Source organism: Rosa rugosa, chromosome 1, assembly GCF_958449725.1.
Source record: "Rosa rugosa chromosome 1, drRosRugo1.1, whole genome shotgun sequence".
Classification (NCBI taxonomy): Eukaryota; Viridiplantae; Streptophyta; class Magnoliopsida; order Rosales; family Rosaceae; genus Rosa; species Rosa rugosa.
This window is the reverse complement of record NC_084820.1, coordinates 67872725-67892966: the sequence shown is the minus strand read 5'-3', so window position 1 is coordinate 67892966 and position 20242 is coordinate 67872725. Positions and strand designations below refer to the sequence as shown.

At 40.8% G+C, this 20242-nt stretch overlaps 4 protein-coding genes across 4 annotated transcripts; 2 read left to right on the top strand and 2 right to left on the bottom strand.

The window, feature by feature from the left end:
* Positions 1-686: 686 nt before the first annotated feature.
* LOC133726362 (transmembrane emp24 domain-containing protein p24delta9-like) lies at positions 687-3122 on the top strand. The gene is made up of 4 exons (XM_062153895.1): positions 687-1087; positions 1393-1602; positions 2006-2082; positions 2562-3122. Exons 1-4 carry the CDS (start codon positions 701-703, stop codon positions 2704-2706), a joined length of 819 nt encoding a protein of 272 aa, XP_062009879.1. The 5' UTR covers positions 687-700; the 3' UTR covers positions 2707-3122.
* Positions 3123-3144: 22 nt separating this feature from the next.
* On the top strand, positions 3145-5694 carry LOC133726360 (pentatricopeptide repeat-containing protein At5g15300-like). Its single transcript, XM_062153893.1, has one exon. It carries the CDS (start codon positions 3303-3305, stop codon positions 4764-4766), a length of 1464 nt encoding a protein of 487 aa, XP_062009877.1. The 5' UTR covers positions 3145-3302; the 3' UTR covers positions 4767-5694.
* On the bottom strand, positions 5457-7801 carry LOC133726361 (uncharacterized protein At5g39570-like). Its single transcript, XM_062153894.1, has 2 exons — positions 6554-7801; positions 5457-5792 (listed from the first exon to the last, which is right to left on the bottom strand). The coding sequence occupies exons 1-2, from the start codon at positions 7739-7741 to the stop codon at positions 5712-5714; spliced, it is 1269 nt and encodes a 422-aa protein (XP_062009878.1). The 5' UTR covers positions 7742-7801; the 3' UTR covers positions 5457-5711.
* Positions 7802-18849: 11048 nt separating this feature from the next.
* Positions 18850-19898, bottom strand: LOC133745985 (uncharacterized protein At5g39570-like). Its single transcript, XM_062174145.1, has 2 exons — positions 19410-19898; positions 18850-19303 (listed from the first exon to the last, which is right to left on the bottom strand). Exons 1-2 carry the CDS (start codon positions 19824-19826, stop codon positions 19244-19246), a joined length of 477 nt encoding a protein of 158 aa, XP_062030129.1. The 5' UTR covers positions 19827-19898; the 3' UTR covers positions 18850-19243.
* Between the last annotated feature and the right edge of the window lie 344 nt (positions 19899-20242).

Here is a 20242-nt window from a genome sequence, read left to right as displayed (position 1 = left end):
AACTCATCTCTTCTGAACTTCTCGAGCAAATAGGGTTCAACACCCGTCCGGCAGCGACCCAATAGTGGCGAGGCGAACCTGCACCGACCTCGAGCGCCACCGAACAAGCAGAATTTCTCAAAACCCCGGAACTAGGGCACTCCGGGTTTCTTGGAGCTCTTCAGAGAGTTTTTGTTATAGAATATATGAATGCTTTAATGAGTATGTAGTGAAATTGGAAAATGAAAATAGATAAGGAAAATAATAAGGAATACAATCTAATATTATTGAATTAGAAAGTCTACATAAAATAAATATAATATTTTTTTGGTATAATTATTGTCCTTAATAGTCATTTTATAGTAGGTTATATATATCATTTAATAATTCATAATAGATTGAGGTCAAGTGAGCAAATTTGGAGGTCCCAATAGAAACTCTCTATTATTTATTGTAGATTTGTAGTAATAATATGACTTGGACGAGATATAAAATTTGAACTCTGAGTCACATAATACATATTACAAATATCCTTGTAGAAAACGTCTCGAATAATAATACGAGTACGACTTTGTATATGAATTCTTTGTTTGATGAACAAAAAAAATTAATAGTATGAGCTGGCATAAGTTAACTTATGGTAATTTCATTTTGGGTCTAAATACATGAGCTGACATGTCAAAACATGATTTGTTCCCGGAAATTAATACCAAGTGTCGTTATGCTTGGAAACCTAGTCTGTTTAACAAACACAGACAGATCTCCTCCGTTTGGAGTCTCTCTCTTCCGAGAAGCTCATACTCCGATCAACACTGTCTCCCCAACGCCTCGGTTCTCCAAATTGGTCTCCCCACCAACTCAAAACCCTCATTGTTTTTCATTGGAACCATCACTTTCTGACACAATGTCGCCAATATTGATCTGTACATTTCTGATATTGTGCTTAATGTCAACGATGGCGGTTTCGATGCGGTTCGACCTTCAATCTGGCGCCACTAAATGCATCTCAGACGAAATAAAGAGCAATTCCATGACTGTGGGCAAGTACTCCACCGTCAATCCCAATGAGGGCTTTCCTCTTCCTGATACGCACAAAGTCACTGTCAGGGTAAGTAAACCCTCCTCTTTCGTTTCTGGGTCTGTTTCCATACCTGCATTCATATCAGAATGTGAGTTGGGTTGTCTTTTTAGACCATTTTTGTTATTGGGTTTTCTCTTTAATCTTGTTTTGGGAGATTGCTGTGATAAAGGTTTGATTTTTATTGAGGCAATGCCGGCAATGAATGTCAAAAGTCATTCAAATGGAAGTAGTTTTATGCGTTGTGGATGTGTGTGGAATTGGGTTTGTTGTTGATTTTGTAAAGTTGGCCTCTTTGGGATTGTTTTGGAGATTTGATGTGGTGTTTGTTACAGGTGACCTCACCTCATGGCAATAGTTATCACCATGGGGATCTTGTGGATACGGGTAATTTTGCCTTCACTGCGGCGGAGACTGGTGATTATTCAGTATGCTTTTGGGTAACTGATCATAAGCCTCCGACCACGGTGACGATTGATTTTGACTGGAAAACTGGAGTTGAGGCCAAGGACTGGTCCAAGGTTGCCAAGAAAGGGCAGATTGAAGTAAGAAATTTTTGGCATGCACTTGCATTCTTGTTCTTAGTGTTCTTCCCTTTAATTCTGAATTGTAACATGAATGAAAACTAGGTTCTTCCACATAAAATAGGAATATGAGGACACAATCGACTTTAGTACTTGTTGATCATCCACTGAGAGTGCAAAGAACAAGTGTTTCATGTATCCAAATCTGATAAGTTTACAAAACATACCAAGTAATTGTCTTTGTGAGCAAGTGCGCAACATAGAGTCTTATTCATAGAGTTAGAATTTTTAAGCATTAGGATTCCATATTGAAGTATGAGAATCACACAAATTCCACAATGTACCAAAATCATGTGCTAACTTCAGTGATGAAAATTCATGGTTCTATGTGTTTAGCTGATATTATTTTCATTCCTTGTGCTAGATGATGGAACTGGAGCTGAAAAAGCTGTTTGATACTGTGACGTCCATTCATGATGAGATGTTTTATCTTCGTGAAAGGTATAGAATCAATGAAACCTACTAGATTAAACTTTTCTTTCTATATTTCTCCCTTTTGTTTTTGCTTTTGCCATTAGACTGATGCTTATAGTTTGGTTTCATTATGACTACCAGATTTGATGCCTATTGTAGTTGTGTTTTGGGTAAAAGATCTTAGTTCTTTGATTTAAACATCTCCTTTCAGAATGGTACCCTTTGACTTCAGAGAAAGGCAAGACTTTAGTTGTTTTCCTTTGGGGTTATCTTGAGATGGAGCGAAAATTGATTAGAACTTGTAGTCTGTTTTGGGGTTTGTCAGTAATATAGTAGAAAAGCACCAACAACTTTAGAAGCTTTTGCTTATTAAATGACTGAGTTGAAATATTTGTCCCCATTTCTTTTGATATTCTTTGGATTGAGAAGAATCAGTATGCCTTTGCTATATCTGATTGCCGTCTGTTTTTTCTTTTCTCTGTCCTCTTTTGGTCTTGGTGTTTCAGGGAGGAAGAAATGCAACAACTTAATAGAGCAACTAACTCCAAGATGGCGACGTTTAGCTTCCTTTCTCTTGTAGTTTGCTTGTCTGTGGCCGGTTTGCAATTATGGCATCTCAAGATGTTCTTTGAGAGGAAGAAGCTCCTCTAGTTCCACCATTTTGCCACTTGTTTAACTCTTCGTTCTGCAGTTAAATACATCCTTTTTTTTTCTTTTTTTCTTTTTGGTATTATGAGGCCAAACTTTGAAAGTTCGGCAGTGGTTGGTTCTACTGAGAGAGGTTAGCTGCTAGAAAGTATTTTGGATCGTAATACACTTGTACTTCGTTTTGTTGAAACTAGCTTTGTACTTTTCCACTCTCACAGTTACAGAGCAAGGAAACTAACTTGATCAGAAAATCTGTAGTGTCTTATTGTTATTCAAGCTGCTGACTTTTCTATATTTCCATGCACTTTCAATATTGTTAACACCTAATGTGGATGATTTCATTTTCTCTTTAAACCAAGCAATCATATTGTAACAAAAATAATATTATAATTCAGGAAATTCAAACCAACAATTGAGAATGTAATTTTATCGTATTTAAATTTCATTAGTAAACGTCGCATTTTAGTCACGAAAAAAAAGGTGACTAGTACCATGTCTATACTTTACCATTGAGACATTACTCCCTAGTTCTCTACTCTACATATAGTTCACAATTTTAAGTAACGTTACAAGAGCGTGAGCCAGTGATCACAAATCCGATGCAACAGCAATGGCAAGCAAGCCTGAGCTCCAGGCTCGCTTCCATGGCCCAGACCTGCCTCTCCATGAAACAACTCAAGCAAATCCACGCCCGCGCAATCCTTTCAAATCTCCACAACCACGCCATCGTTCTCGGCAAGATGTTCCGCTTCGCCGCGGTCTCACCCTCCGGTGACTTAAACTATGCCCACCAACTGTTCGATCAAATGCCCCAACCAACTACTTTCTTCTACAACCTCCTCATCCGGGGTCACTCCAAAAGCTCGTCGCCTTGGCATTCAGTGCTTCTATTCAACCAGATGAGACTAAACTCAATCGACCCAGATGAGTTTACCTTCACATTTTTGCTGAAATCTCGTTCGAGGATGAAGATGAATATCGAAAATGATGAGATACATGGGGCTGTGTTGAAGTCTGGGTTTTCCTTGCATTTGTTTGTGCAGAATTCGTTGATTCATTTGTATGCCGGGAGAGGGATTCCCAGTGCGGCTAGGAGAGTGTTCGACGAGGCTGTGACTGCTGATGTTGTGTCGTGGTCGGGTTTGGTTATTGCTCACGTGAGAGCCAATGAATTGGATTTTGCACGGCGGGTGTTTGATGAAATGCCTGGGAGGGATGTTGTTTCGTGGACCGCTATGATATCTGGGTATTCACAGGCTAAGTATTCGAGGGAAGCGCTTGGGTTGTTTTGGGAGATGAATCGTGAGGGAGTGAGACCTGACGAGGTCACCATGGTGAGTGTAATCTCAGCATGCACGGATTTAGGAGATGTTCAAACCGGGATAAGCATCCACCGGTTTATTGAGGAGAATGGGTTTGCGTGGATGGTTTCGCTTTGCAATGCGCTGATTGATATGTATGCAAAGTGTGGATGCATGGACCGAGCATGGCAACTGTTTGATAGCATGGACCGAAAGAGCTTGATTACTTGGAATTCTATGATTTCAGCATGTGCAAACCATGGCAATGCTGATGATGCATTTGGGATGTTTGAGTGTATGGTTAGTGCTGGTGTTCCACCTGATGGGGTCACATTCTTGGCCCTTTTAGTTGCTTATACACACAAGGGATTGGTAGATGAAGGGCTCAGACTATTTGAGAGAATGCAAAGGGAGTACAGAATCGAGGCTCGCATTGAGCATTATGGGTGTGTGGCAGATATGTTAGGCAAGGCAGGGCGAGTGGAGGAAGCATACAGATTAATTAGTAGTATGCCGATTCCAGGCAATGATGTTGTTTGGGGAACACTGCTTGCAGCTTGCAGAACTTATGGCGATGTTGATATGGGCAAGAGGGTTGTCAAGCGGCTAATAGAGCTGAAACCGGATGAAGGTGGGTACTATATTCTCCTTCGTGATATTTATGTTGCAGCAGGAAGGATGGCAGAAGCAAACGATATGAGGCAAATGATGATGGATAATGGTGCTAGTAAGACTCCTGGACGCAGTTGGGTTGGAGCATGAGGCTTACATCCAATGATTCCACAGAACTGCCCATATACACATTGCTCCTGTATTGATGGTTATGTGGCTTAAAGACTAAGATGGAAATTGGATGTACTCGGCAGCTAGAATATGTGGAAAACGGAAGACCAAGGATAATCCCGATATTAAACCAAGATTCAGGACTTCACTATCAAACAGGAGAAGCAGATTCAGATTCAATGCAGAGCTGGATGAAATGCAGCCGAGTCGGAATCTAGCCAAAGGAACAATTGCCAGGTAGAGACGTTCATCAGGATGGAAAAGCACATTGAAGTGTCATATGGTGTTTGTTAATCTTCAGAGGTCTGCCATTCCAAATGGAGATTAAGAGCTAGTTCTCTGAATAAAGTATGACAATTGAACCATACTTGGGAAATGGGAATAAAGTGGGCATAAGGATAGCGGGCAAACTTTGTACTACGGTCTATGCATTTTCAATTACGGCACATTGGCACCTCAAAATCTTGATTTTTTGAATCAAAATCTCCAGATACCCTCAAAAGTTGGGCAACGTAGCAGAAAATTGAATGGATAGCCCCTTCTATACCTTCTGTGTACTTCATAAATTGAAATGTCTTAAAAGTCCATATAAAAAAAAAAGAAAAACTAGGGACCCTTACGATTGGAACCATAGGGATATTCTTGATCATCATCTAAAATAAATGCATATAAGAAAGCACTCTAATCCAGAAGTCTGGATTTTTATTTCAAAACAACACACACATACTTAAGAGTTTTAACAGGCAAATGCCTTTAGAATTTAGAAACTCACACATGTAACAAAAAGCCTCAAAGGAATCCAAACATGTAATATAAAGCCACTAAAGGAATGCAAACTTGTAATATAATCCAAACATGCATCAACCCTTTATTTAGGAGCTCAATATGGCATGAATCCCATCAACAAGCTGATTGGTATTCTGATCATTCATCATCGTAGCTCTTGCGATGGTGGTGGTGGCGACGCTGCTTTTTCTCCTCATCATCATCTGAGTCATCATTTCCCTGCCATAAACAAATATGAGATCAAAATAAGAGAAAAACTGATAATGAAGGGAAAAATAGACATTTTCCTACTTGTTACCAGAAATCAACCAAACACACTGCCTGTATCTGTGTACATCTATTAGATTCCATCAACAAGAGAACTTACAACAGAATAGACCGTTATCAAGAATAATTTACCCAAATAGTTATTACAGAGCTTCAAGCTTGTTGAGACAAAATTGAGAATCAAGTTCAACTAGTCAAAAAACCAGATAAAAAAGAAACCTCAAGCAAAAGAAAATACATCCGACAGAAACTCTCATCAGTAGATGACCAAGCCATGTAATTCATAATTTTTTTCAGGTGCATTGATAATATGTGTAAGCTCTCCAAGGTATAATTCATTTGCAAAGTTGCATACAATATTCTGTTGTATCACACAAGCTGACATGTTATGTATGTAGACTGATGAATAATGATAGTACCGTGCATTAGTCTACTCTTCAAACAAGCTAATCAAATAAATTCCTCTATCCTAAACTGAATGAGTGATGTTGCAGGAGTACTGTATATAATCCACTGTTTACATGCTCCCAAGAGCAATAACAGTGATTTCCCTGATTGGCTAACTTTGTATGCCTTAACTAGACTGAAGAAATTGGCTAAAGAAACTCATTACAACTAAGAACAACAAATGCTGACATGAATGCACAAGTAACAACACAACCATTATGAATGCACAAAAACTGTAAAGGGCATTTCAAGTATGAGGCTCTCACATATTTCTTGCGGCCATAGCCCTCTTCACCATATCCCCGACGAGGCTGAGAATCCTCATCATCACTACCACGCCTCTGACGACGCTCAGAATCCTCATCATCACTACCCCTCCCATAGCTAGGCTTCGGCTTGCGGTACTCCTGCTCCTCAGACCGCCCATAACTGGGCTTCCCATACTCCTCAGTCTCCGGGGTCTCATAGCTTGGCCTGCCATAGCTGGGCTTCCCATACTCCTCAGTTTCCGGGGTCTCATAGCTTGGCCTGCCATAGCTGGGCTTCCCATACTCCTCAGTCTCCGGGGTCTCATAGCTTGGCCTGCCATAGCTGGGCTTCCCATACTCGTCAGTTTCCGGGGTCTCATAACTAGTCCTACCACCATAGCTGGGCTTCCTCGGCGGCTCATCACCATAACCAGGCTCCTGAAACTCAGTCCTCCCATAACTGGGCCTCTCTTCACTCTCCTCCCCACCATAACCACCAGGCCTTCCAAACCCAGGTCTCCTCGGCGGTTCATCCCCATAACCCGAACCCTCAAACTCGGGTTTCTCCTCTCCATAGCTCGGCTTCCGCCTCGGCGGCTCATCGCCGTATCCACCACTCTCATCCTCACCATAACTTGGCTTCCGGCCATAACCCGACCCGACCGGCGCTTCGTAATCGGGTTTCCTGCCATACTCCGATTCCTGCACCTCGTACTCGGGTTTGCGTCCGTAACCCGATCCATACTCCGATTCAGGCGCTTTGTACTCCGGCTTCCGCCCGTAACCCGACCCGTACTCGGAACTGGGCTCATCGGACTCGGGTTTCCGCCCGTAACCGGATCCATACCCCGATCCGGGCTCCTCGGATCCATACTGAGGCCTACTGGGCCTGGATCCATACTCTCCTCCACCTTCCGCAGCCTCCTCATGATCGGGTCGTCCACCAAATCCGGGTCGGGGCTTGCTACGCTGGTAGCTGCTGTACTCGTTATTGAGGGCCTCGTCGGCGTAGGCGGAGGGCTCGCTGTAGGAGGAGAGATCGGGGCGTTCGTAGTCGTCCTGATCGGAGGAGCTGGGGTAGCAGGTCTCCTCCGAAGGCTCGAGGGGGCGGCCGTAGGTGAGAAACAGGTCGTATCCGCCGCCGTAGGGGGTCGGATCATACTCGTCGAAGTCGTGGACTTCGTCGTCGTGCGAGTAGTACGGCATCGTTTTGGAGGTCGGAGAAAATGTGATTGGCGAAATGAAAAGAGATCAGTGTGGTGTGGACTGAGACTTGGAGTCTGTATTTATAGTGAGGATTTTGGATTGCCGCGCCACTCTGGACCTGTGGTTAGGCGACAGGTGGAGGTTTGTGATTTGCAGATCCAGATCTAAGAGCAAGTCCACCGGGCTTGATTATGTCCGGGCTCCACGTCAGATGGTGACCCAAGTCACCAAAATATCACTATTGCTCCTTCCACCGGGCTTGGGGAAGCCAACAGTCATTGACCCAGGCCTCTTGCTGGGTCAAGTTGGTGACCCAGGCCTCCACCGTGGCCCAAAAAGAAAAGATGAGGAGAGATGCGCCGTACAGGTGGAGTGAGCTGCAGTCGCTTGTCCTTTAGCAGAGACAACGCTGCAGGTGCGTGGGAGGCGGCATCTTGTTGAGAAAATTTTCTATTCTACCGTCACACCAAATAGATTGTGTGACGGGCCAATAAAATTCTTACATGTGGATATTGTTGCCAACTCAGATTGGTGTTGAAAACCAATTTCTCTAGAATACCATTTTTCTTCTCTGCCCAGGGTTCTCTTTCCATTCTTTTTCTTCTTCAACCCCTCTACAATTCCTTAGGAAGAAACCAAAACCTTGAACATAATCATGGATCGAATTTAAACGTCTTATGGGATAAAAGGCCTCATCAAATTTGTTTTTTGAAGAACTAATCTTCCTGATTTGGTCTATATCCTTGAGATTATGTCAAAAACCTCATGAATCTTATTCAGATAACTATTCTTTTGTTTCTAGAAAATCATTTCAATTAAAATGGGAAACTGTGCTCCAGAAGATTAATTAGAAATAATTGAATTATTATATTTAGAAACACTCAATGATTTGTTGGAATTATGCATTCATATGGGTTTGTAGACCTGGGTATTTTATCCAACTAAAGCTCGATCAGAACTTCAAAAGTTTGCAGAAACTGCATTTCAATTGATCCACCCACCTAATTAATGTCATCTTCCATGCATAATCTTGACTTCCTTGAATATGTTTGGGTTTTTTTTTTTCTTTTCGTGAATTGGATATCAAAATTTCTCACTGGTTCATTTTTCTTATGAAGGATTGATTCACAGAGCATAATCACTTCTAATTGATTTATGGGTTTACGATTGGGTTTCTTCTTGATTTTGTCTTTTTTAAATTTAATGCTTCATGAGTTTCAGTTTGGTGGTTTCGCAGAGAGGTACCAGCGGGGATGGAAGAAAAATTTCTGGTGTTTACAGAAAGATTGAAGGGAAGGGAGAAGAAGAGGGAAGTAGGGAAAAGAGAGGGGTATTCCGAGAAATTGGTGTTCAACGTGGATTTGAGTTGGCCACAAAATCCACATGGAAGTTTTTCATTGGAACGTCACATATCCATCTGGTGTGACGGTAGGATGGAAGAATTTCTCCATTTTGTCCAGCAGTGGCAAGTGGGTTGCTGACGTGGCAAGTAGCCGTTGGGCTGTTTCGAAATTTGAAGGCGTTGTCCACAGATCTAGACCGTTGGTTTTGATTGTGAAAGGGATCTGATGGTGAATAATTAAGGAGCTATATAAGGTGAAAAAAAATTAAAATTATTAACGGTTAGATTACAACGGTAAGAAAAAATATATATACAAAATTTCCTATAAATATCTTACCTCCTATTTTACCTCTCACACCAAAAAAATTATCTTTCTTACTTAAAATTTTTTGCTCCTCCTCCTCATAGCTTTCATCTTCCGAAATTTTTTGATTCCAATATGAGCGTACGAGCGTACAACTCGTAGCAGATCCAAGTATTGACGGGACACATTGGCAGCCTATGGAAGACATTCAATTGTGCAAGTCTTGAAGATATGTTAGCCAAAATCCGGCAAAGGGTACTGAGTGAAGAAAATATGATCTATGGATAGACGTTCGTAAACACTATGCTGAACATTGGAATGGATATATCCGATCATTGCAAGCTTTTCAAGGGAGGTGGAAAAATTTGAAAATCAAACTTTATGCTTGGCATTGTTCGTTAAGGCAAGCGAAAAATTGGTACAAGAGTTGTGCAAATATGATTGATGAGGTATGAATTTGTAGTGTAACTCGAATATTAATTTTTATGATTCTTTTAGTTTATATTAAAATTTAATTACTTTATACAGTTTACTTTAAATTATTAGTTGATATATTTTGTTGATAATTATACTTTAAATTATTAGTTGATATATTAAAATTTAGTTGATAACTATACATCAAATTTGTAGTTGATAATCATACTTTATACTTCAAATTATTAGCTAATATTTTACTAAATACACAACCCAAAGAAAATAGCCTCCCTCAGTCGTAAGAGAGCACAAGCACAGCCAAACCGTTCCCTGTCCGGCAGCAGCCATGGATAGCGCCGACTTTGCCGCGTTGTCGCTATGCTGGCTGCCGGACGGGCACTTCAATACCCTGGGCTGAGGTCGGGAGAGAGGAAGTTTGGCTTGGGGTTTGGCCGGCTAGTTTTGATGGCAGGTCTGGGCGACTGTTCTGGGAGTCTGTGGGTTTTCGGTGCAGGGACGGTGCAGGGACGGTGCAATCCGGCGGCAGCGTGGATCTGGAAGCGGTGCGGCTTGTGCATCGACAGGGGCTCGGGGTTCGGGGCGGTGCTGGTTTGTGGCGAGGATCGGCGAGGCTGGTTTCGTGGCGGGATTCGTGGGCGGCGCGGCTCGTGATGAGGCTGGGTTCGTGGCAGGACTCCCTGGCGGCGTTGCACAGACGGCTGCAGACGTGGTGGAGTGGTGGGTATGGGCTTGGGTCAACCCTGGCTTGCTGGGCCTTGTGTTGGGCCTCATCTGTCACGCCCCGGATTTTGAATAACAAATTCAAATCCGAAACATGAATTAATACAACTCACATAAATACAACCTGAATTTTTTTCTCAAAACAACCACACCTCACATCGCTCGATATTATATAAACCAAATCTCAAATTTGTTTATTACAGCACACTCTCACCAAATTATAAATGTAGCTCAATGAGCATAACACACCTCACAAAAGAAAGTCAGATTCACACAAATGCAGCTACTCTACGCAGCTCGATCACCTTCCTGATTTTCCTGACCTGTAGGATTACCCGCTACACCGTTTGAATAGTGTACCGGGATTGCAACAATACAAACCCGGTAAGCTTTTTGCAAAGCTCGTATGAGTAAATGAAAGGATTGCACGATTTAAAGTAACCAAATCAACTCAAGCATAAATTCAACTCAAGTATTTTCTTTGCATAATAATTGAAGTGTACAACGTCACTTCAAGCATCAATCAACTCACATCTCACAATGACCACCACAACACAACTACACTTTCTCTCTCTAATACACAATGTATACTCATGGGCATACGATTCTTATTTTAATCCCCCATGCAGTATATTATACTCCAAGGCATACGATAACTCACGTTATCCCCCTAGCAGTATAGTGTACTCAAGGGCATACGATAACTCAAGGTTATCCCCCTAGCAGTATAGTGTACTCAAGGGCATACGATAACTCAAGGTTATCCCCCAAGCAATACAAAGGCAGACAGACTAGAGCTCTAACTGAATCGTAGAGTGTCACCTTGGCCAAGGTTCACCCTTACGAAAATATTTGCCTCAAATCACTCGACTCCTCATTTAACTCATCTCAACGACTCAACTATAGCACTTTACTCAATTACTCTTTATCACACTCAACTCAACCTATAAGATAAATTATATCTTCTAGAGAGTAATGCTCGAATTGTAAATCAATCGCATCAATTCCACACTTCACCAAATACCACACATCCAATATATATTCCACGTAAATATATATATACGTAGTCACCCACACAAGAATGACCACTAATACCAACTATAGTTCAAATGCATTTAAAAATCGATAAATTCATTTTTATACTTTAAATACATTTTACTTACCTATGGACCGTAGTCGATCAAGTCTATATAATTTAAAACAAATATTGATTCTCTTAAAACAGTTTTCACAAAATCACTATAGAATTTGAATCACTGAATTTCGGTTCGTAAATGAACCATGTGCGATTTTACTCACCTCGATATTCCCGCTGCGTCTTCAATTCAACACAATACACACCGAAACCGCTCACCCAAGGAAGACCGTCAATCACCTAATCAAACATGACCTTAACTTAGCCAACAACTCAAAAACATACTCAAACGACAATCCAATGGTCGGATCAAAATTAAATGATGATCCAACGGTCGGATCCTCACGGATCGCCTTTAGGATCACCCTACAAAAATCATCACGAAGATCCAACGGTCAGATCTTCCTGAATCGTCCTTACTAACATCTTCACAAATTTATACGAAAATCCGACGGACGGATTCTCACGAATCGCCTCCCTAATCACTGTTTTGCATTTCTACGAAGATCCAACGGTCGGATCTTCGCCCATGACTACACAAAGCCACTGGGACAGTCATAAGATCATCATATCAAAACTACAAGTCCATCTGACGGTCCTAACTTCACAGATCACAAATCTAACGATCGAAACTTAAAAATTCATAACTTAATCATACGATATCCAAAAATTGCGTATAATATATCGAAATGATCGTATTGAAATATAGAATCTAAAAATGCATAGAAACTATATTTTTGACCCCCGGAGGTGGCCGGAAAAGGGCCGCCGGAGTTAGTGGCAGAGCCGCCGCCGACCACCTCCAATGGTGTCGGGGCCAGGCTGCTCTTCTTCCTCTCATCATGCTTAACAACTTTCATAACTACCATGTAAGCTGAAAATGACCGGAAGTGGTCGAAATTACCTAACACAGTCAGGGTGGCCGGATTTTTTTTCCAGAAACCGGTGAGAAACTGCAGAAACCGGCGAAGCTCCGATCAACGTAAAAATGTCCTCCTTTCGCTTCGATTCTTTCAGGAGACTTGTTCAGAACTTAAAGACGAACTCACTGGTTCAAGAATCACTCAAAACGAAGCTCTACAGCTCGAGATATCTTGATCGAAAGTTTCGGTGGCCGGAAAAATTCCAGAATCCGGTGAGCTTGAGTTCCGACGTAAAAACTTCAACTTCTCGCTTCGATCCCTTCATGAAAGTTTCTCAGAACTTCAATCTGAGTTCACCAGCTCAAGAATCACAAGAAATGATGGTCTGTAGCTCGAGATATCTGGATCGATTCGCTCGTTTTTTTTCGATTTTGATCGGGGCTGGCTTCCAGCTGCCACCACGCGCAGCGCCGCCGTGCAAGGACACTTCTGGGAGTTTCAGGAGGTTGAGGCGAGCTCGAGGATGAAGTTTGGTGAGGATTGGTGACCGGTAGCTTGAGATATCAAGCTTGGAACCAAAACGAGCTCAAACCGGGCGGAGCTTCCCGCCGCCGCTGGTGGCCGTGTCGAGGTTCAAGGCTGCCACCTGCAGCTGCGCAAGGTCGAGGCGAAGCTATAGGAAGTGTTCTGGTCTTGATTGGTGGCCGGTGGAGTGAGAGAGAGTTTGGAGAAGTTTTGCTCTGTTTTGGGTGGTTTCGGACGAGAGAGAGAGAGTGTGAGAACTGCAGTTCCTTCCACCGACACTCCTCACTATAGCAGCACCCAGCTTTTTCCCTTTGTTGCTCAAAATCCGGAACCCACTACTCTTTGTTACACTTTAACAAAAAGGTGGTTATTACATCATCTCTTTGGGGCTGGCCTATTGGGCCTTATACGTTAGGCTGGGCTTTTTTAGCCCTAAGCCATTTTCTATGTTTTTTAGTTAAATCTAAATTACAATAAATTCCTTGTATTTAGGAAGCTAGGCACCGTGGTGCACTCTATGAACCTCTAGCGCCTCTAGAGTAGTATCGAAGGAGGATCTCCGCTACCTCTACGTATTTGATTGTATAATGAGTAGGTCTATTTTCTATGTACCATTGTGGGTACTACCACTATCTTCTTGACTGTCTACTTATGGCAGCGGAAGGGTATGTAACGGCTTATTCTGGCTTGTGATGAATATATTATCCCGCCCCGTGGGCATATTCAAAAAATACTTAAAATTATTAGTTGATACATTATACTTAAAGTTACTAGGTGATGTATTAAAATTTGATTAGTTGATACATTGTACCTCGTTTATATTTGTACTAATAGATTTTTTATGGGTAAAATACTACTTACTCCCTATACTTATAGGGTTTCATCATTTCAGTCTCTGACCTTCGAATTTCACCTAAAAAGTCCATGAACTCCCAATTTCCTCCCAATTGGTCCCTGCCGTCAAGTATCCGTCAAAAACTTCGTTATCGTCCCCTAAAAAGTTTATTATACCTTCAATTACTTAAAAAAAAAAAACAAAAACAAAAAATCTCTTCCTCTTTTTTTTTATTTTTATTTTTTACCTCTTCTTCTTCTGGCTCTCTCGCCTCCTTCTGTTCATCTCCTCATCAAGATGGGTCCAATCCACTGACCTTCAAGAGGTGAAATAAAAAAAAGAAATAAAAGAGAGAGAAAAAATAAATTTTAAAAAATAAATAAGTGAGGGCATAATAGACATTTCAGCAACTTTAACAGAAAATTTTGACGGCAGGGACCAATTGGGAGGAAATTGAGAGTTCAGGGACTTTTTAGGTGAAATTCGAAGGTCATGGACTGAAACGATGAAACCCTATAAGTATAGGGAGTAAACAGTATTTAATTCATTTTTCATATATTTATTTATTTAAATTAACATAGCAACGTCAAACACAAGATTTGTGGAGAGCTGCAATAACCAAGACGAAAGGAAGGCCAAAAAGAGGTGATTTCAATAGTTTAAAATGTTACGAGATTGTGTTGGGCTTTCAACAATTTAGTGACATTTCAAGCCGTACATCTTCGACTGGAGGAACCTCAAGGGAAGAAAGTGAACAGATGCACACACAACAATCTGTTCCTGATTCTCATGTCAACTTGGACGTAGATGCAGATGAGGTAAATGTCGATGTAACTCTCAATCCTTCGGTGATGCCTCAAGGAAAGAAGGCTGCCAAAGAAGCTATCCGGAAAGGAAAGAAGGCATCTAATGATTCCAATCCGCTGACATCTGCTGTGAAGACTATAGCAATTAACCAAACATCAATGTTGTTGGCCAAGGAGAAATGCAATGAGGAATATGCTCGATATCTCCATGACCAACAACAATGAGATTATATACGCTTGCAAATGGATATGCGAAACAAAGCATTTAAAATTCAAGAGAGGGAAGAGCGAATTATGGAGATGGACACAAGTAAGATGACGCCAACCAAAAAGAAATATTGGCAAAGAAAGCAAAAAAAATAAAAAAAAATAAATAGCGGAGAAAGAAGATGAAGATGCAACTGGTGGATCAAACTTCCCACAACCACCATTCGCCGGTGGATATTATTCACAACCTCTTTTCCCCAGTGGCTTTCCACAACCTCCTTTCACCGGTGGATACTATTCGCAACCTCCTTTTTTCGGTGGCTTCTCACAACCACAATTCACCGGTGGAGTCCCTTCACCACCTTTCTCTTCGGGTGAATCCACCAACCCCAACCATATGGATGACTGGGGTCAAACACAAATTGGATTCCTATTGAAGATGAGGATGAGGAAAATTAGGGAGTTATATATTTTAAATAATTGTATTGTTATGATTCCAATGCTTGGTTTTTCACTTATGTAATATTAAAGTCATGAAATGAAAATTTATTTGAATATGTGAGTACATTGAAAGGAAGTCCTCAAGCAATAATACACTTTCAAATGAAAAGCACACAAACATAATTAAAAACACACAAACTAAATGAAAAACACACAAACATACAGTAGCCAATTATTCAAATAGCAGATCTAGATACGTCTGTTGCCTTTAACTTCCTAAAAGTGCTGAATGAGATCTTCCTAAAAGTTCGAGTGAGTGTACTTAGATCTAATTTGTTGGTATCGATCCATGAATCCGTTCATATTATGACCATCTCTACCAACAGGATCAAAGTCTCTACCAATGGGTCATTCCCATACCTCAGCAATCCTGGGCCTCACATTGTTATCCTCTTCATCATCGGACTCCAACTCATCATCGCTGTCTTCAGGTCGTTCATCCTCGACAATTATGTTGTGTAATATAATACAAGTCAATATGATGTATCGAATGTCCTCTTTATCCCACTCACGAGCAGCTCCTCTAACAATACCAAAGCGTGACTGTAACATACCAAAACATCTTTCCACATCCTTCTTATACGCCTCTTGAGCCTTTGCAGACTCGATTTCCTTGGGGCGTGTAGGACTTCGAACAGTTTTCAAGAAAGTTGCCCATCGAGGATAAATACCGTCAGCGAGATAGTAGCTTAAATTGTGAATTATGTTATTCACTTGGAATTGGATCTGAGGTGCTCTACCGGTGGTAAGCTTGTCAAACAACAGGGGCTTTGTTAGGATGTTAAGGTCGTTGCATGCCCCGGGCATTCCAAAGAATGCATGCCAAATCCAGGTGTCGTACAATACGATTGCTTCTAGGATGATAATGGAGATATGTTTTCGACCACTATATTCTCCAGCCCAACCAGAAGGGCAATTATTCCATACAGTCGATGGTGTGTGTATGGAGTGCAAAGATGAGGTCTATTTATTGATATTTTTCATACAGATTATGATAACTTGATAAGGACACGTGTTAACATTTCCTTCTTCGTAATCTTATCCAAAAATTTAGATAAGATTACATTCACAAGAACCGTTAGATTGAATTGTGTGCGAGTGATCTGGTTCGTCCAAACTTGTCTGTGGGTTTTTCTCTCTCTGCAAAAAAATTGTCGGTGGTGTACATGTGATAAAAGTGTTGGTTGACATATAATTTGTCTACCCAAAAAAAATCTTTGGTTGCATTTCCAAAATATTCATCAATACTATTTATTTACATCATACATTTCTCATTTACACTAAAAAAAATTAATAAAATATTCAATTAACAGTAACTGACCGGTGACACTGACCCAACGGGTGGAAATATATGTCCAGTGGCAGTGAACAGTTTACTAACCTAGTGACCTGGTGACCCAACGGGTGAACTTGCTCTAAGAGGAGCAATAATTTTATTTTATTTTATTTATCAGATGAGCAGTAATTCTTAAAATACAAAAATATCAAAAAAAAAAAAGAAAAAGGTCAACAATATTTAAAGTAAATCAGATTAACAATGTTTATCATAAGTGAGGCTAATAATGTCGTGGCAAGTCAATGTTTATGTCTATACTTCTATACATGCTAGGCTAAAGCACATCTCAAGATTTTTTTTCTTTTTTTTGAATCAAAGGAGGTCAGCCAATTTTATAATTCAGCAAGCGGTACCAAACGACACATCCCTGAGGGGCCGACAGAAAGAGTCATCCTTTAGGATATACAAATGACCTATTCTAAAAAAATTGAACATCGCACTCCCAGGTACACCCATCTTTTAAGGAATTTTACACACCTTTATTTTAACAAAACCTAGAAACTCATAAACAAGTTAAATAAATGTAACAACAGAGCAAACTAGATTTTGCGACCCAAATGAAATTTAAAAATTGCTAGTTGAGGATGTTGTAGCCCCCAAAAAGGCCCAAGCCCTAACCAAGGGCCCAAAAACCAGAACCTAGGGAAACCTTGACACACCTGACGACTGCAGACCTTACAAGGTAGCCACCACCGACCTCACCTCCATCGTTCCTTCTAGCCGCAAATCCAGCATAACAACCAGCAATAGTATCGCCACTACAAAACCCGACCTGAGATTGGTCGTCTTCCACCGCAGCACCGACACCACCATCACTCGGCTCCAACAAAACCCCTCGCAAACCCCACCGGTCCTTGTCCCAGCCCTCAGCTTCGAAAGCAGCGCCGACCAGACTGCCAATGCTTTCACGAGCGTCGGCGCCAAGCATGCCAAATCTACCAGCACCCCCTTCAAAGATCGATCAGGACAACCCACAGTCCCGCCATAGAACACAGCCGCCGCCACCCCCATCAACTGCATCCATCATCACCAGAGGGTAAGAATCCCCATTAGGCAGATCCAAACCCGAAACAAACACCCCAGAACCATCACTGAGGACAACAACTAGAGAGAGAGAGAGAGAGCAGATCGAGGCCTGCTATGGTCTCCATTGACAAGCAACAGAGAAGGTATCATATACGGCAAACCGCGAAGGAGAGACGCTCCTAAACCTTAGCAGAGCGCTAAGTCAGAGAGAATTTTTTTTTTTTCGATAAAAAATTGAGATAGGTAAGAGGTTTTTTGGCTTAGAATTAAAAGCACATCTTGAGATAGAAGTAAAGTTAAAAGCTAAAGATGTCACCCATGAGTTCTCTCACAGAAAAATAAAAAATAATTTGTCAGAAACTTACCTAAAACCGTGGACTATAGCACATATATAGGATGTGAACTTCAATTTTCAAACATAAAATAATAAATACTTTTGAGACTTAGAAAAATATGAACTTCTTTCTCGTGATAGATTACATTTTTATTTTTAGAATCAGAACTATCATTAAATTTATAAGGCAAGAACGGCACATATATCAACTTTTCAGACTCAACCCAAATATCTAGAGGCCAAGCATACAACCAATCTTGACAAAACAATGTTCATTGAGCTTTGTCGCCAAAACACTAGATCTTAGCTAGCTAAAAGATGTCACAACACTACTGGAACACGGAGCTATTGGGATAATGCGAAGGATTGACATAGAAAGAACACCATTTGATCATGAGATCGACTAATCGAGGAAAACGTCGTTTGATAAAGATGCGTAGCACCGCTGGTTGAGATCCACGATAAGCGTCTTTGGAAGCAAACGGCTCGAGTTGGCTTATGCCGTTGGATTGACACTCGCCTCCAAAGTTGACTTACACTGTTGGATTAGCATTTGCGCTATATAACGCGATAGATTACATTATTTTTAGTCATGATTTTTTACATAATAATGATTAAATTTTGGTCGTTATTATTCCTGGTACAGAAATATGTAAATCAAACATCGATAATAAGACATAGGATAACAGTATAGTGTAACTTTAATTATATGTTTGTGACATGTTAAAGTTCTTGGAGGTAATAGAAAACAAAAGTTGTAAAGGATAGAAACGCCAGGCTCGCTAGTATTCAACAATTTTAGAGGAGCTGGTTTCCTAGCTTGGATACATTCAGAAGACAAATTAGTCAATTCTTAATTAAGCCGATCAAGATTTTGAACACATAAGAACTAATTAAACAACCAAGAAGGGATGAGGGGCTATGCAAACAATTCACCGGAATCTTTCTTGACAATAACCTCACCAGCTACAATTCCTAAGCTAAACTAAGAGAGATATGATGCCTTGTAACAATGAGTTTAACAAAAAATATAACTAGTGTATATGGAATATATATGAACTTGTAATGAACAAATCGAATTGAAGAAGTGTCATCAATGAAGACCGGTGCAAAGACATTCCGGCAGACGTCCGTCATTGAATTGCGCCGTTGCTGCTACAACACGACCCTGACCGCCACCATCTTTTGTTTGTCTAGTAATTGTTTCAGATTAATCAGTTAAATCCATTCAATTCATGTACATATGTTTCTTAATTGCAAGTAAGTAATTAAGGTAATGTTTTGGTTCTCAGTTCTTACTTTCTTGCGACCACCATAGCCTCCTTCACCGGCCAGAGTAGGCTCTTCCTCCCTGGAAGATTCACTAGACCTCTGTCGTTGCTCTTCTTGTGGTTTTGGTTGCTGTTGATTTTGTTTCAAATCTGGATTTTCATTGTTTTCCTTATGTGACGACTGTCGTATGTAACTGCTGTATTCGGATTCCGACTTCTTCTCGTCATACGCATTTGGCTCAGATGATTTGAACTCCGGCGAGTCGTAGTTGTTATCCTTTGCCGGAGACGACGAGTGATGATAACATATCTCCTCCGATGGCGGCAGAGGACGTCCGTAAATCAATCCTATGTCGTATCCACCTTCATACGGTGTTGGATCGCACTCATTGAAGTCGTCCGCCCCATTCTGGTTGTTTGTATAGTATGTGTAGTAACGTGTCATCAATTTACAGTTACAAAGATATAATGATGATACAAAAAAATTCACAGATTTTGACGAGAAGAATAAAATGTGAGATCTGTTCTTAAGTTCTTAATTTCCCATGGACGGTGGTAGTGTTGACAAAAACAACACCTGCGGAAATTGCGTCCGGTCATTGTTTCTTTTCTTGCCTAAATTGTACAATTTTGAAACTCACAGGTGGAGTAATGTATGTAAACGTTACTATTTATAGAAAAAGCTTTCAATAGAGCTACGTTACCACATAACATATTACTCTAAATTCTCATCTTTTACACGTAAATATTATGGTACTTTTTTTTTTGTTACATAAATATAATGATACTTTCTATGCATTTACCAATATTGTAATTGCCTATTAGATGACCGGACAAATTTGATCCTACCGTCGCATAAAA